The sequence below is a fragment of the Lipotes vexillifer genome, unplaced genomic scaffold (genome assembly GCF_000442215.2).
Source record: "Lipotes vexillifer unplaced genomic scaffold, Lipotes_vexillifer_v1.1 scaffold397, whole genome shotgun sequence".
Lineage (NCBI taxonomy): Eukaryota > Metazoa > Chordata > Mammalia > Artiodactyla > Lipotidae > Lipotes > Lipotes vexillifer.
Genome location: NW_006772681.1, coordinates 1,271,182 through 1,288,925, shown reverse-complemented (window position 1 = coordinate 1,288,925; position 17,744 = coordinate 1,271,182). Strand labels below are relative to the sequence as shown.

At 42.7% G+C, this 17,744-nt stretch overlaps 1 protein-coding gene across 1 annotated transcript in view; it reads left to right on the top strand.

Moving 5' to 3' along the window:
- The window catches only part of CTNNBL1 (catenin beta like 1), a 172,190-nt gene that overhangs the window by 123,032 nt on the left and 31,414 nt on the right, over positions 1 to 17,744 (top strand). Inside the window, exons 12-13 of the mRNA XM_007447720.1 lie at positions 14,083 to 14,180; positions 15,613 to 15,693. Of these exons, the coding sequence (XP_007447782.1) occupies positions 14,083 to 14,180; positions 15,613 to 15,693 (179 nt within the window). The remainder of the gene's footprint in view (positions 1 to 14,082; positions 14,181 to 15,612; positions 15,694 to 17,744) is intronic.

Below are 17,744 nucleotides of genomic sequence, written 5' to 3'. Positions count from 1 at the left end.
AAAGAGTGTGTGAAGCACCTAGCACAGTAACCTGGCATGTAACACTAATAAATGGTTTTTTTCCTCTTAAGAAAGACCCATTGGGGGAGTTCCCTTGTGGCCTAGTGGTTAGGACTTCAGGTTTCACTGCCATGGCCCAGGTTCAGTCCCTGGTTCGGGAACTGAGATCCCACAAGCTGAGCAGGCAAAAAAGAAGAGAGAGAGAGAGAGAGAAAGGAAGGAAGGGAGGGAAGGAAGGAAGAAAGGAAGGAAGGAAGGGAGGGAAGAAGGGAGGAAGACCCGTCGGGAAAGGCACATAAATCTCTCAGACCCTTAGTTCTTTATTTGTACAACTGTAAAATGGTTGTACTGAGTATATGGAAAAATTAGCTTGTGAGAAAATGATGATGGCAAAGTACTCCATATATCTGCCAATTGTTGATTATATCTTGTTCGTAAAACACAATATGGACTCTGTCTTCCCAAATGCCGTGTGTTTTTTAGGATTAGCCAGGTTCCTTTATCTCCTCCCTATTATCAGTCTAATACGTGTTAGAATATGATCCTGAAGCAACTTCGCAGAGATGACTGCGTGTTTTCCCGGTAGTTTTTGTGTGTGCAAGATTATAGAATGGTTTAGTTCGTTAGTCTCACAATGGAAGTGAAAGAACTGTGTTAGTGCAGCACTGAAATCCCTTCTGTACTTTCACTGCTGTATTACTGGCTGATGGAAAAAGGGTTAAGAAGTCAGACTTCAAGAAAATGAACATAAGGCCGCCTTGGGTCTGCGAGCAGGTTTTTCTGGTTTCTGTGGAAATCAGCGAAGCCCTGGAGTCTGGAGGAAGAGTGTGTGGAGCCCAACAGTTGGTGAGGCTGCAGCACCTTAAAAGAGGACTTTACCGCTAAATGTGGGAAGAATAGGAGGAGGAGCAGTGGCTGTTTGAAGAGTGCAAAGGCAGGACTGGTGAATAAGATGAAAGTCGTGCAGAGGTAGGTTTAGATCATTCCCTGAAGGCCCTGGAAACAGGTTTTTCTTTCTTTCTTTTTTGTTCCCCCTAAACTGAATTTCTGATCTAAAGCAGGCATCCAGGGATGGCTTTCAGAGGAGTGTGAAAATACCTCCCTTGCTTTGGGGCTGTGATGATCAGCTCTCCTGAGCCAAGGCAGGTTGATACTTGGAAGGTGGGAAATTGGAATAGCGAAGAAATCACTGAGGAAGGGGAGAATGTGGGAGAATTCTGGCACTTAGGTTTAACCTTAAGTATATCCAAATCCATGTTATGACAGGGTTCTGCTGTTCTTTCCTAACCTTTTAGGCTTATTTGAGAATACAGTAAGCTAACCATTGAAAAGGACTCTTTAAAAAAAAAAAAAGCCACATTACAAATACTCATAGTGATTGTCTCATTTTAGGATCTAAAGATTTTTTAATGTTTTTTGTAGGGCGTGGGTGGGGAGAGGAGTGGTAACTGTATAATTTACCTTTTTAAACCTGAAAGAGCTTCTAGGCCACAGAGTCAGTTTAATTTCGATGAAATACTCCTAAGTGATGTGCTAAAGGAAAGTAAACTCTAACCAGCCACACCTGACATTCAGATGGCTTCATCAAGGGGGCTCACTAAAGGACTCAGGCTGGTGAGTCAGAAACCAAGCGTCTGAGCCGTCTCATACCAGCTCTTCAAAATACTACTGGGTGTGAGTGCTGCTTATGTGAGTATTGGTGGGAATGCAGAGAGGAAACAAAGGTGCTGAAACTCCAGGCATGCATTTCTGCCATTACAAGGATGAGGGTTAATTTTTTTAATTTAAAAAAAAAAAAAAAGTTGTATCAGTCCTTCCAGCCAGGTTCTCCAGAATATAATGGAAAAGTGTCCTGAGAAGATCCTTCAAGACAGATGAAAAGAGGGGAATGTACCTTTCACCAGCAGTTACTCCTGGTTCTAGGATTTTTCCCACTGGGATGTGTGGCTGGTTCCAAAAATGACTGAGACTGCACACTCAGCTTTCTTGGGGTAAATACCTGACTCTCAGGATGCAGTCTGTCTTTGGACTTCCTGGAAAAGAACTTACTGAATTAGTATATCAGTTAGGAATTGCAGTTTGTTGCTAGTAACAGAGACTCAAAATCACAGTGGTTTAAACAAAATAGAACACATTGAGGTTTATTTCTGTCTCATGTAAAGTCAGCCCAGAGGTCAGCAGGACTGGACTGGCACTTTCAAGGTGTCAGCCCGAGCCCAGCTTCCTTCTGTCATTCTCTTCCTTTTCACAGGGCCAGGGATGTTTGCTTGCTTTTTAATGCACCCCAGGCACCTATCAAATGCCTGGCTTCTGTTTTCAGGATTGCCTCATGGTCTTAGATGGTTCCTCTAGTTTTAGTTACTATGTCTACATTCCAATCCACAGAAAAGCAAAAGGGGAAGGGAGCAGGGCAGAAGGGGTCATGGCCGTTCCTGGAAGTCCCAAATGTCAGTTCATCTTAAGTCTTGACCCAAAGTTAGTCACACATTCATACCTAACTATAAGGGGAAGTGGTGGTTTGTTTTTTGTTGTTTGTTTTTTTAAGCTGGGCATATTACCAAGTAAATATAGGTTCTATTAGTAAGAAATAAGAAGAGAAATTGGGTAGGTAGCTGGCAGTCTCTACCAGTCAGGATGCTGCCACTTGGTATAGAACACCTCTCTTGGGCAGAGCTTGTCTAGGCCATCTCAGAGTGGTACTCCCCAGAACCAGTATCATTCCCCAATCCACACTGCCTCTGCTGGAGTGATAGGGTTGGTTTCACTGAGAAAGCACCTCGTAGGAGCCATAGAAAACTACAGATTGGAATCATTTTCCAAGGAGACAGTTGCGTATGCACGTGGCAGACACTTAGAGTTCTATGGACCTCTCCTTCAGCCCATCTAAGATATGGGCCTTCCCTGATATATGAACATTAGACTTTTAGGGAACTTCATGCTTTCAGCTCAAGCCCTGAGTTGGGAGAATTAGATGCCACATCCCTCTGTTTTTGTTTTTGTTTTTGTTTTTGTTTCACTCTGAGTCCTTGGAGAATAATTGTGTAGCAGAAAGAAGCATTTCTTGGGCATACATATCCCTTTCTTGCTGTAAGGCCCATTTTCCCACAGATTCAAATCTGTAAATTAGTTAAGCTAGTACTTAAACACTTTCTTAAATCCATAGTGGTATTGGAACTCTGAAAGGAAGGAAAGAAATCCCATGGGGAAGTGAAACTAAATTTTTAAAAAGCAACACCTGTCATATTGCTTTGTACCCAGTAGATGCTTAGACACTTTGTAGAATCTCACTGCAACTGAAAAATGAGAATACTGAATTAATTTTGGCTGTATTTCAGGTTAAATGGGTTTCAGTGGGCCTGTTTCGATGGAAAATGCATTCAAAATTGCAAACAACAAACATACTAAAAACTACTTTTTGGAAAAATGGCCTTCAGGAGTCTCATCATTTATATTCCAAGTTCACATCTCGCTTACCATGCTGTTTAGTTAGGATGTCAAATTCAGTATTAGTTGAATCTCTGGCACAAGGCTAGACACTGAGGTGTGTCAGTGAATAAGATGGACCATGCCTTGGAGGAGCTTACCATCTGTTGCGGAGATTCACATAGCAAAAGCGGTTTCAGTACCGCGTCATCAGTACTCATAGGGCCAGCAGTGTAGGAGAGCTTATGGGAGCTCCCCACAGCCTTCCAGGCGTCAGGTATTTTGAAAACTTTATCAAATGAAACTGTCTCATTTTATTTGTATTACTATTGAGGCTGAATGCTTTTTTAATATGCTTATTGGGTATTTTTTAACTCTTGAGGAGAATAATCAAGTTTTATTATAGTGGAACTAATGAGGTTACTTCCTAATTAGCTGTGAAACCCTGGGAGGCAAATTTCTTTTCCTAGCTGAGTCTCTAGTCTCTTATCTGTAAAATGGGGAGGATAATAAACATGGTTCAAAGGATTGTTGTGAGAATTAAATAAAGTAATACATGCAGAGCACACATAGGCACATAATAGGTTTACAATAAATTTTGCCTCTTTATGTCCCCAGTCTCTAGCCCAGTGCCTGCCAGGGTTCAGTAAATGTTTGTGAAGAATAGGAATATATGTATTTTGTGTATGTGTTAAAAGGGACTATATATAGATGCTTAACACAGATCCATCTGTCTTGAAAAGAGTGTTTGACTTGCATCAATATTCAACTGGAGTGGCTGAGTGCACATGCATGACTCTTCTTGGTTTACCACATCCCCTGCTAGGCAGATGTCCATTATAATGAAATGTAGAAAGGGAAAAAATAATAATAAAGGCAGAGCAGTGTGATGTTACGGCTTTATTTGACAGGGCCTCCTGCTGCTTCAGCTGCCAGTGCCAGGCATGGAGCAGATTAATCTGTATTCCAACACACCAGTGCTGAAGTCAAGATCGATCTAATTAGGGTATTTTAAACATCCTGTTTGCATCTAGAGTCTTACCAGAAAGCAGGATGTCTCTCCATCTGGGGGAGCTCAGGGGGAGGTGGGCAGCAAGGTTCAGCAATAAAACAGAGATGGCTTTCATTTTAGAAATGAGGGAAGATCACTTCTGTGTGATTTCATGAAAACAAAAGAGCTAATGGCCTTAAAAACAAAGGCAGCTCTTCAGCATGGCCTTGAATTTTAAAGTGGCCCTGCAAGATCTTGCCGTGACATGGGCCTGCTGGTTGAAGTACAGGGACCGTTTCCATCCTAAGAACAGAACTCTGGCTGACCCATATCTTTCTTAACCATTTGGGCTGCTGGAAGGAGGTACAGGCTCTGAAGCTGGGTGGGCAGATCAGCCCTGAATTCATTCCCCAATGAGCCATGCTGGGCCAGTATTTAAATTCCAGGCTATTGGGGTGTTGGTTAGGGTCCACTTTCCATAGTCCAGCATGTACATTTATCCATTATCTGCACCCCTCCCCCACCTTTCCAACCTAATCACCTTTTGTCCCCCTTCCCTCCCACCACACTGATCTCCTCCCAGTTCATTGCCTGTACCCTGTACGTTTCAACTTAAGGCCTTTGCTTCGCGCTTGTCCATCTGTTTGGAATAATGTTGTTCCCATTGCCCCTTCTCCTGCCGAGGCTCTTCTCTTACCTGCTTCTGTTCTTCAAGGCTCCGCTCAAGTGCCATCTTGCCTACCAGCCTCCCCAGATATCCTCACTGGAAGAGTATTTGCCTCATTAGTAGTTTTTGCCCCTTTCCCATTCACTATCACTTTCTGTCAAGTAATTTTAGACATAGTATACCTCAGTCACCTAGCGGGCAGGATTGCCTGATTGTCTCAGTCCCCAAACACTGTATCTTATATGTTGTAGGATTCTATCTTATGAATAAATGAATAAATCAGTGTCAGTTCCTGTCCCAAAGATAGTCCTGTGGCCCAGCTCAGCTGGTTAATGCCTCCTTTTCCTTTCTGGTAAATATAATCTTCCCCTGCCTCATGGGACCAAAACTCCAACAGAGATGCAGGTGGGACACCTCTGAAATCCAGAGGCACAGAAGGATGAGGAAGTCACATTTGGGGATTATTACTGAGCACCTTGTCACCTTCTTCCCTCTGTTCCCTACCTCCACCCCAGTCCTCACCTTGGGAGACTTGCTAATATAAATAATAGTCCATTTGTCCCAGGATTCGAGAATGTGGTCCAAATTTGTGCTCCTAGAACCCAAAATTCTAGCTTCTGTCTACCAGCTTTGCCATAGAAAATTTGGGGTTGTGAGCTCACAGACATTTGCTTGCCAGTGTAACACCTCCAGCCTTGCCCATAAGATGATGAGGATGAGCTTCTCTAGAGTGGAACATCTTCTTTCATCTCTACGGTCCCAGTACTTAGTACATTGCCTGGCACACAGTAGGTACTCAGAAGTTTGAGTAAAGGAATGGCTGGTGGATGTACCACTTTGTGCCCTGTAATTACTTGTCCTGTGGTTATAAAACTCATAAAGGAGAGTGTCTTTTTCATTTCCTCTGCAGATCATGTGTTGTGTTTTCAGTTCTTGCAGCAAGATCAAAAGGCAAGAACCATCTCTGCTTAGATGTGCTGTGTCCTTCAGCTTACTGATAAATAGCCACTGCCCACCTCAGGACTGTTTGCAGGTCTCCCAGAATCTTGTATTATTTGGCTTTATAGGCAACCACACATAAGGTCTTTATTTTAATTTATTGTGGGATTAAAGAGTCTGAGTGAAGTTGGCCTTGTTCCATTTTAGAGTTAGAACAAATCTCGAGTTGTAGAAAATAGCCCTACCAGCTGAGAAAGTCAAGCCATCTAAGTTCCTATTTATCTCAGCAGGGGCTAGTTAGAATAGCCCAGGCCGACTGAAACATGTTCGGTTGCCAACATGTGATCAGGATGCAGTACAGAAGGAGTGAGGTGGCGATCTCTGACAGGTGCCTCAGTGAGAGAATCTCTTGTGATGCTCTTTTTCAATGCAGCAGATCTCAAACTAATGTCTGTTGAGTGCCTACTGTGTACATATCTCACTTGATACAATGGATTTAATAGATAGAAGGGACAGCCGCATTTTACAAATAAGAGAACTGAGGCTCAGAGATTAAACAGTATGCCAGTGGTTTAGTTTAACCAGCTAGTGAGTGTCAGAGGCAAGATTTGAGTCCAAGTCCGTCTGATCCTGAAGCCCCACGTAATTAATTAATTAACTTGGCATTTCTGGAGGAGGTCCCTGGAGTTAGTCCTCTCAGTGTACCTTTCAGCAGTAGGACACTGATAGGCCTAGTTGTTTATAGGCCCGTCTGGGTGAATAACTCTCCTCACAGAGAGGTGATGTTAGCCTACTGGGATTTGGACCATACTTTTTTAAGAATGAGGATGGGAAATGCACTTCCATCTCATTCTTTACAAAAGTGGCACATACTGCAGGAGGCTGGTTAGAGTGATTGCCACAGTCTGGTTGTGCCATTCTGGAAAGACCTCTGATCTGGGTATACTGGATCTTGGGTTCTTAACCCAAGAGCCATCCCTAAGAGATGGGAACGCTCTGAAACTTCATGGAAATGTGGCATTTGTATCTATATATATGGGAGGTAATAGCATGCATAAGGGTTCATCAGATTCTCAAGTGTTTGTCATGATTTTAAGAAGGAAAAAATAAGGACTGGGGGGACAAATTGCAGATCTAGATTTCAGTGGCCTAGAAAGATACTTTTGACTGGAAGCAGCAAATCACATCCTTTGTCAGGGCTCTTGTTTCTATACTCGAAATCCCAGAGGAGTTGAACCAAAGATTTCTAATTCTCCTTTCAGGTCTGAAAATTACAGAATTCTGATTGACCCTAGAGGATCAAACTTTTAGCCCCCATTGCATATATCCAGGGGGGTCTAACCCATTGCTAATCACTCTTGAGAGGCCCTGAAGGGATTTGAGCAGGGGGAAGAATGGGCCAGAACCACTCCTCTAGGCAGTTTCACTAATTAGTGTCTGAGGCAGTCAGTTGTCTGACTGTTGAGCAAGGCACCCAGCAGGAAGGGACTCACACTGGCACACAGTTTCAATACTGTCTCTCTAATTCTCCACCAAGACCCCTGCCTCCTTACCTAGTGACTTCAAAGTGTAGATTTGCGTGACCTTCCCCTCCCTGCGCCTTGTGGATTCCTTTAATGTGTGTGCATGTGCGTGCGTATGTTCTGCTCTTCCTGGGTCCTGCCTTAGAGGTTGTTCTCTGCAGTGGGGCCCCCACATCCACCCTGTCTATACTGACAGCTCCATAGCCATCCTTCACCTCCATTTTAACCTGTCGAAATGACAGAGCAGCTGAGCGGTGTTGGCCAGCAGATAAACCTGTTATCTCCCCTGCTCTCTGTGCCAGCAGCTCTCCCCATCTCCTTGGTGCGTGAGAAATTGACACCACCTTGGGCTGAAATCTGTTCCTAGGGAAGCTACATTTATTAGTGGCTAATGAAAGCGTGTGTGTGTGTGTGTGTGTTTGCACTCATGTGTATGCGCAAAACTTAGGGTGAATGAAGTGTTTTCCTATCTGGCAGGCACCAGTGACCTACGACCAGCCACAGCACCCAGAGAGAGAGATGCAAAGAACATAGGCAGATTCAGGTCTGCCTATGACAACCTGTCCTTTACTTAAAATCCCAAACTAATAGGTATATGTCATTTGTTCTTAGTATACCACTGCAATTGATCAAGGTATCTCCTGTTCCAGGCTGGGATGAGCTGTGGAAATACATGCTAATATGATCTAGTTCCAGAAAAAATGATTCTCCTCTATATTATATTTTCCTCTTTGAAAATTACAGCTCCTGACACTCTCTCTGTGCCACCAGCACCCCACATCCCATCTTCTTGAGGTGTATAAAGAACATTCTCTTGGGAATTCCCTGATGGTCCAGTGGTTAGGACTCTGTGCTCTCACTGCCAGGGCCTGGGTTCAATCCTTGGTCGGGGAACTAAGATTGCGCAAGCCGTGCAGTGTGGCCCTCCCCCCCCCAAAAAATAAAAGAACATTCTCTTGCAACTCCTCATCCATTTTAATCAGGAAGATTAAGTGGGAGAATTATTGAGAAGTTTTGGTTTAGTATTTGTGGAACTGCCCAGAACTCAAAGTCACTTCTTTATTTGGACTCTGCTAGAAATTGCTTCTGGAAAGGGTAATTCAGTAAAAGAGAAAAGAAGGGTGTTATTCATGTCTTACCTCCATATGGCCTTTCGCTTCACTTTCCTCTTGTTAAAACTATTGACTTTTTTCTTAATCCACATTTACATAGTGCCTGTCTTTTGGACACAGTGAGCCCCCCCCCATGAAGCACATTTTCAGGCTTTGCATGGTTTAGTTTCTGATCTCTTTTATCATAAAAGCTTCTTCTTTAAAAGCTTTGATGGTTACCTTTTATATATGGGAGCATGTAACCTAGTAGGAAAAGCTTCCATTTTGGAGCCAGACAACATGGGTTCAAATCTAAGTTCCCACCACTCTCTCAAGGACATGACCTACTAAGTAAATTGATTAACCTCTCTGACACTTGGATTCTGCATAATAAATCAGAAATGAGAACAGTACCTTTTGCATAGCTTAGTAGTGAAGATTCAATGAGAAAATTGTGTACAGACTCAAGCCTACTGTTATTGATACACAATAAATTGGTGACAGTTATTATTGTACCCTGCTTACTTTCATACCGGAATTTGAAGCAACTTACAGCAAAACAATATGGTGATACTAAATCTTAGCTTTGAGTAAGAATTTGTCAAAAGACAGATGTCAAACTGGGGGAAATATTTGCAGTGTAGAAGACAAAAGGGTAATATTCTTAATTTACAAAGAGCTCATAGAAATCAAAATGGGCAAAGGATAAGGCCAGGCAGTTCACACAGAGAGCAATACAAGTGGTCAGTAAACATCAGAAAAGGTGTTTGACCTTATTCATAACAAAAATAAAAACATGCTAATCGAAAGAAGATCCCATTTTTCACCTACAAGGTTGTCATAATTTCTAAGTTGGATATTATCCAATCTGAGTGAGGATATGGGAAAACAGATATTCTTTTACACTATGTATGTAAAATTATACTTCCACTCTCAGTGTGTATGTATGATATATGTGTATGTGCATGTAGGTGTTTCCCAGCACATTCTGGTTAATTAACTTAAGGTCATGCCCTTGAGCAAGTATCTAAGGTCATGCCCTTGAGCAAGTATCTAAGGTCATGCCCTTGAGCAAGTGGTAGGAGCTTAGATTTGAACCTATGTTGTCTGACTCCAAAATGTAAGCTTTTCCTACTAAGTTACATGCTTCCCACATATAAAAGGTAATCATCAAAGCTTTTTGTACGTACAAAACACGTAGATACACACACATACACATACTGAGAGTGGAAGTTAATTGGTACAACCTTCTTGGAAGACAATTTGTCAATGTCTTTCAACATTTTATATGTCAATAGCTTTTGATTCACCACTTCCACTTCTAGGAATTTGCCATAAGAATATATATGCAAAAGTGTATCCATGCCAGAAATAAAGGTATATGTGCCAGAATACGTGTCCATGGACGTTCATTGCAGCATTGTTTCTAATAGCAAAAACAACAAACAACCCAAAACTGGAACCCACCTAATATCCATGACTGGGGCATTAGTTAAATTATGATAAATAAGTTCAGTGGAATTCCTGACAGCCAGTAAAAAAAAAAGTATGTGCTGATATGGAAAAACATAGTAGAGAATATATGTGTGTATATATATATATATATTTTTCCCCCCTCCTGTAAGTGTACACAAGATACTAGTAGTTTTTTGTCCTTTGGGAGAGATGAACAGGGTAGTGAGAGGAGTATGAGAAAAGAAAAATACTAGTACGTGCTCAATAAATATTTGTTGTGGACATTCATACCTTTTTGTATAGTTTGGTTGTTACCATATGCATCCATTCCTTTTATTTTAAAATCCATTGGTGGAGGATGGAGAGAGTCAATAATAAAGTACTAAAAGAAATTGTCTCCTGTGGTTGAGCATGGACTCACCTTTGAGCTTCTTAACAGCCAAGGCAAAGGGGTAACTCAGGTAAAAAGCACAAAAAATTTATCAGGACAGAGAAACATTATCTTGATCTCTAAAAGGAATCTAGCAGCCAGGGATTGGTCTAAACTCATATCTAGTCTTACCTGTCTACAGCTTAAAATTCATTGGTGGATCCTTGTCGCTTTTTGCTCCAGCCTTTCCCCACCTGACTGGCCTCTCCTCCCCCATGTGTATGTGATACGCCATCCAAACCGGCCTTTGCATATATTGTTCCTTCTGCCTGGAGTGCTCTATCTTCTCTATCTAGTTGTCAGCCACGGCTTTTTAGTTTTGTTTTGTTTTAAGATTTTCAGTTGTTTGTTACCTCCAGTGGGAATTCCTCTAGGTCAGCTATACCTTGTCTGTGCTCCCCAGATCCCCTCCGCCGACCTCAGTGATGGAACTTGTCACACTGCACTGTAATTATTGTTTTGTTTTCCCCACTAAACACAGAGCTCCTTAAGGTTAGGGATACTATGTTGCTTGGAGGCCCTGATAACCAAGTGCTTGCCAGGCACAGAGGTAAGTGGTCAGTGAATGATTGAGTGAGTAATCTGAAATTTGGGTTCTACCTCTTTCACCAATTAGCTGTGTGGACAAGTCACTTCTCTCTGGGCCTTGATTTTTCTATAGGTACAATAAGAGATTTGGCCTAGATAATCTATGAGAACTCTCTGGCTGAGTTTTTTTTTTCTTCCTCTATGGTTGTCAGATTGTCATATATACACATGGAAATTGTTAGCAGTTGTCATGCTGAGTAATTTCAAAGTTTCAAAACTAAGCTTGTTAAAATTCACTGCATTTTTTATGGCCTGTGCCACATCTGTTCACCAACTTGAAGAGATCAGAGCCACATCCAGTTGCTTGGCCCAAGATTGCAGAACTAATTACGTCCCCCACTCTTCCTTCCTCTAATCTTCTCTCCTTGACATACACAGAAGTTTGTTTTTTTGTTGTTGTTTTTGCCTGATGTGAGCCTCCAAAGACGTCCCTTCTTATTATACTTTGTCACCCTGAGCTGAGCTGTCTTGGTTCCTTACCCTAGGTTCATGATGGTTTTTGCCTTCCTGTGAAGACAGGTCCTATTCTGTCCACTCGCCACTTTCTACCCTCATCTCACCCTACTCCTGTTCCGTGCCCCTTCCTTTTTATCAAGGTGGAGCTTATACCAGCTCAATCCCAGCTTTACATCGGAAGTTAGAAGAAAGATATTGGGGTGAACTTGGGGTCTTGAGAAGGTATAATACCTCTCTCCACAGCATATTTTAAGAAAAAATTTATACTTAAAAAAGTGAATCTACTGACTAGAGATATTTTATTCAAACTGATGGCTCCCTAAGAAAAAGTCATCCACTTGCTCCCAAATGCAAAATATCTTTAAGGACCGTTTTGTAACTGATGGTTTGAGAGCATATTACCAATGCAAGGGTGCTATTATTCTGAACTTGGGATAGGCACTATATACAAAAGGTGAAAGCTATTCAAAGGCATTTGAAAAATACCCAGAGTTCAAGAGTGATTGGTTTGTCTGGTTCCACCACCACCACCACCAAAAACCTGTATTGAGAGCCTGCTTTCTTCCCATTTATTCAGCAGATATTTCTAAAGCACCTACTATGTGCTAGACATTGTTGTGGGACCAGGGATATACCAATGAACAAAGCAGACAAAAATCCCTTCCTTCAAGGAGCTTATATTCTAATTGAAGGGTGGCAGTGAACAAAACAAATAATTATACAGTATTTTAGAAGATAATGCATGCTGAAGAGAAAAATAAAGCAGTTAAGACTTGGAAATCGGTGGTGTTGGAGCACTGCATTTTTAAATAGGGTGGTCAAGGAAAAGCCTCATTGAGAAGATGACAGTTGAGTAAAACTAGATTTGAAGGTTGAGCCATGCAGATAGTCTGGTGAGGAGCATCTCAGGCAAGGAAAACAGTAAGTACAGAGGCCCCAGGGCAGAAGCCTGTCTGACGTTAGAAACAGCATTTAGTCTGAATGAGCGGGGAGCCATTAGAGGGTTTTACACAGAAGAATGATAGGGTCTGACTTAGGTTTTAACCTTAAGGATCATTCTGACTGCTCTATGGAGATCAGGCCAAAGCCGGCAAGGGTGGAAGCAGAGAGCCCCACAAGCAGGCTGTTGAGTATTCCAAGCAAGAAGTGATGGTGCTGTGGACCAGTGTAATGGCAGTGGGGGTAGCAGTAAGAAGACATGGAGTTCTGGGTGTAATCTGAAACTACAGCTGACAAGGTTTCTGTGGGACGTGTGAGAAAGAAGAGAATCAAGGATATCGCCACTGTTTTTGGCTTGAGAAACTGGAGGACCTGGTTGCCATTAACTCAGTGGAACAAACTGGGGACAGGCCTGAGGAGGGAGGTCAGGGGCTTGGTTCCAAAACCATGTTCAGTTTAAAGGACCTGTTAGACAACCAAGTGGAGAGAGCAGGTAGACAGGTGAATTCATGAGCCTGTGTTCAGAAAACAGGACTGGCCTGTAGACACAAGTTTGGGAGTTGTCAGCACGTAAATGGTCTTTAAGGCTGTGGGACTAGATGAGATCCCCAGGGAGGTGAAGGTAGGTAGAAGAAGGCGTAGGAGGTAGAAATAGAAGTCTAAAGACTGAATAACTCTGGCATTACGAGACTGGGGAAATGAAGTAGTGAGGAAGGCTTCTCTGATGTAAGTGAGGAAATTGACTTTTTGAGAACTCAGACTTTGGCATATGAAGATGTTCAGTCAGTTTTCAAACAGAATATTCGTTGCCCACACTGTGAGCATTTTATTTCAAAACAAACTTTACTCTGCCATCTCCTTTTCAACGTCATTATCCTTGGTTTTTAAAAATTCTTTTTAAAGAAAAGAACCTCTTTACAGCTGAAGCCTATAATATACCCTTCAATTACCCTCTTCCCTGGCTAGAAGAATAGTATCTCATAATAGAAGCCTATAGATTATGTGGACTGAAAAAACATTGTTATCCTTTTGAAGTCCTTACTGTCCTGCTGTCTTTAAACTTGAGGTAGGGATTTTAGGTGCACCAGAATGTAAGTGATAGCACTGGGACCCTTTCATATTTCTTATTTAATTCTCAGATATTTACCTGGGAAAGTTATAAGGTAATTTGAGAATATGGTAGAACATGTCTTATTTGTTCATTATGTGCTCACCTCATGGTTAGTATTCATCCTCTATTTACAGGTTATTTCTGTAAATGGGGGGGTTAGTTTGAGGTTCTGTTGCGGACAATAAAACTCAATTAATTATAGGCAGAACAGAAATTCTAACTTAGTTTTGATTCACTTGCTCAAGTTGTCCTTGGGGATATAATCCCTTTTGAATATGTTTCTTGCACCGTATGTGAAAATCAGTTCAGTTTTCCATTGACACAATTTAGGTTCTTCTCTTATTAATCAATAGCAGCAGTCAGGGAAGATCTACTTATTCCTCCTTCAATAGAATCAGACCAGGCTTGAAGAGAGGTAATAATTACTGCTCTGATCACAGCATGTTCTCTTTTCTCCTTCCCAACCCAGAGCATGTCTGTTCGATCCTGGCTTCCCTCCTGCGGAACCTGAGAGGGCAGCAGCGGACCCGGCTTCTGAATAAATTCACTGAAAATGACAGTGAGAAGGTGGGTGCTTGTTGGACTGTAAAGATGGGACTGGGACCAGCGGGAATAGAATCACTATCTCCCTGATGTGATCTGAGGAGTGCTGGGTTAAGTGTTCCTGCCCTAAAATATCTTCTCCAGCATCTGGGCTCCATTGGTTTGGATCTCAAAGGTTTTTCTAGTTATTCTGCCTCTCATCTCCTAATGCATCATCACCCTTGACCCCAAATATTTTGAAACCATTTCTGTACGCAACAGTGTACCATTATGGATCATTGAGATGAGGAGGAAAAGATCAGGTCAGTGCTTTAAAAATTCTTAATATGCAGTGAAACCATCTGTTACCATGTAAGTAATACAAATAAGTGCAATTGTTGTTTGCAAAAAAAAAAAAAGAAAGAAAAGAAGAGGACATTGGGTTAGGACACAGAACATCTTAGCAATCATGTCACCCTGGTGACATTTTCTAATGTCTGTGCGTCAGCTTCCTCATCTTTAAGATTAGGGTTGCTCTCTATCTTCCCTGCCTGCCTTATCAGGTTTTTCTAATGTTTAAGGATATAGTGGATATGAGAATACTTTGTAAACTGAAATATATAAGATCTTAGGGTCATCATTGTTAACCAGGGAAGGTTTGGGCACAGTCTTCCTGACTGTCTGATGCTGTGTTGAAGCAACATCTACTATTAATCAATACCAGCTCCTGGATAAATACCAGGGTTGCCAAGAACCATAGTGGTGCCAACCCAGTAAAAACAGAGGTTAGAAATTTAGGCTGGCTTCACAGTGTTCCTTCAATCTTTTGGAAGTCTTAGGGAAAAAATGAAACTTTCAAGCCCACTCAGTATTCCTCAGGCCATGTTTGAAGCATGACTTTCGCTGAGTTTGAAACTGATTTTTAGGTTATTGCTAAGCAAAAGTCAGGGGCTTTTTTTAAGTTGTGAAGGAGTTTTTCTTGCACTCTCTTCTGACTGAAAAGCAACTAAAGAGATTTTACTTAGACCTTTTTTAAAAAAAGATCAGCTCTGGGGCAGAATCTGAACATGAAAGGTTTCAGTTTGAAAAAAGAAATTTCTGTATAGTTCTAAGTGAATATCAAGTATGTAACTTCACGCTTCTTCTCTGTGCAAGAAGGGACTTGAATTTTTATTTATTTGTTTGTTTTTAACAACGTGAATTCAGGGGAGACCTAGAAGGGCTGGGAATGCATAGTGTCCTTCGGGAATGGCCTGTGTTCAAACTGCATGCATGCTAAGTGTTTGCTTTGTTCTGCCCGAGCCGTTTGATCCATTCCTGACGTGTTCCACAGCAAAGCTCACATCCAGAGTGAGAAGTGGTAGAGTGGCTCTCCCTTTGTGGGGAGTGACAGTAAGACGAATAGGAGCTCCAGTGTCCTCTTGCCTTGGTGTACTCTTCCTTTCTCACTCATGCCTGTGAAGTACCTCTCTTTCAGGTTGACAGGCTGATGGAATTGCATTTTAAATATCTGGATGCAATGCAGGTGGCCGACAAGAAGATTGAAGGGGAAAAACACGTACGTATCCCTGCCTGTCTTTTGCCAGCTATTGACTTGCACTCCATTGGGTCCCTTGTGCACCTCGTATCTCCCCACAGGACAGGCAAGGGCAAAGGTGCCATCTACCTTTGTGTGCCACCTAACATGTCGTAAGAGCTGAGCAGATGACAGTCCGCCAGCGGTTATAACTGCTCTTTTAACAGGAGTGAAGTCCCTGAAGAGGATGGATGTGTACAATTGATTCCGGTCTGACCCGGGAGTCTGGGTGGTAGCACAAGTACCCTTGATAAGAGCTTCTCTTCGAAAATCTGACCAAAGCACAGTGCTGTGACTTGGTACCACAGTGGCAGAGTGTGTCTTGGCACACACACTTGCTGGCTTCTGTAGTCATAGGGAGGCACTGGAAGGAAACTGTGAGGTCATTGAATACAGTTCCCGCATTTGCAGATGAAACCTGGAGACCTAGAGAAGGGAGCTCAAAGCTCTGCAGCACGGCCTGCACACAGGGTCAGAGTGACTGTGCCGCATTGTCTGATGAGGTGGTTGCTGAGGGAGATGAAACCTGCTAGATGTTTCTTCTTGACAAGCCATACTTACCTAGGGTGTTATCCTACCTCCTGTATTTTTCATCTGCTTCTATTTTGTTCTCTGCTGTCTCTGTCCTCGATTGATTTCTCATCTGTCCCTTTAATCGGGGCAGGTTTTCATATTGGTTAATGTCTGATTTGTATTCTCTGTTTTTGTTTTTGGCTGTGTTGGGCCTTTGTTGCTGCGTGTGGGCTTTCTCTAGTTGCGGTGAGCAGGGGCTACTCTTCATTGTGGTGCGCGGGCTTCTCATTGCAGTGGCTTCTCTGTGGAGGAGCACGGGCTTCAGTAGTTGCAGCATGTGGGCTCAGTAGTTGCAGCACGTGGGCTCTTGGGCGCTCGGGCTCAGTAGTTGTGGCACACAGGCTCAGTAGTTGTGGTGCACGGGCTTAGTTGCTCCACGGCATGTGGGATCTTCCCGGACCAGGGATCAAACCCATGTCCCCTGCATTGGCAGGCAGATTCTTAACCACTGCACCACCAGGGAAGTACCCTCAGTCTATGGTCATGTTGCACAATGATCCTTTTTTTGCTTTTTTCAAAGTCTGTAGTAGAGCCCATTTTCTTTGTGATCTGGATTTGGTATATCACTCTATTTTCTTTTCACTCTTCTTGCCTTAAAGATACACTGGAGGCTTTTGAGCCTCACTGGTGGGAGAGCGTGCTTCAGCACACCTCCCATCTGTGTTGGGGCAGGCCAGCCATGAGGCAGAGCTGTGTACATTGGGAATTACACTAGCATCTTTCCTCAAGTTGTGCCTCGGGCCAGGGTGAGAGACTAGAGCTTGGGGAAAACAGTGACCTTGTTGTCTGTGCCCTTCTAAGCCACCCATTCCCCTTCACAAACTATACCTTCATTTATGAATACCAGTAGATAGGTAACCATATGTATCATTCTTGTGATTTCCCTGTGCTCTCTAAACCTAGTAAGTCCTCAGATGTTTGTTGATTGATTGAATTGATTGACTGGGACTTTCTTCTTTAATGTGGTGATACTATTACAGGGTAAATGGCAGAGACTCTGAATTCTGAGGCTGGACTTCAGATACCAGCATGTTCCACACACAGTCCTTTCATTCCACACACCTCACCCCCTTTATTTTATTTTATTTTTTTTATTTTTATTTATTTTTATTTTTTTTTTGCTGTACGCGGGCCTCTCACTGCTGTGGCTTCTCCCGTTGCGGAGCACAGGCTCCAGGCGCGCAGGCCCAGCGGCCATGGCTCACGGGCCCAGCCGCTCCGCGGCATGCGGGATCCTCCCGGACCGGGGCACGAACCCGTGTCCCCTGCATCGGCAGGCGGACTCTCAACCACTGCGCCACCAGGGACGCCCTATTTTATTCTTTGATTAAACTTTCCTCTTCCCTCTTTTCCTCCATTCACAGTAACTTGTACATGGTCGACACTTAGTGATTGTTAAAGTGCCAAAGTATATATTCTTCATCTTTGACTGAATGATAATCAGAAACAAATTGAACTTT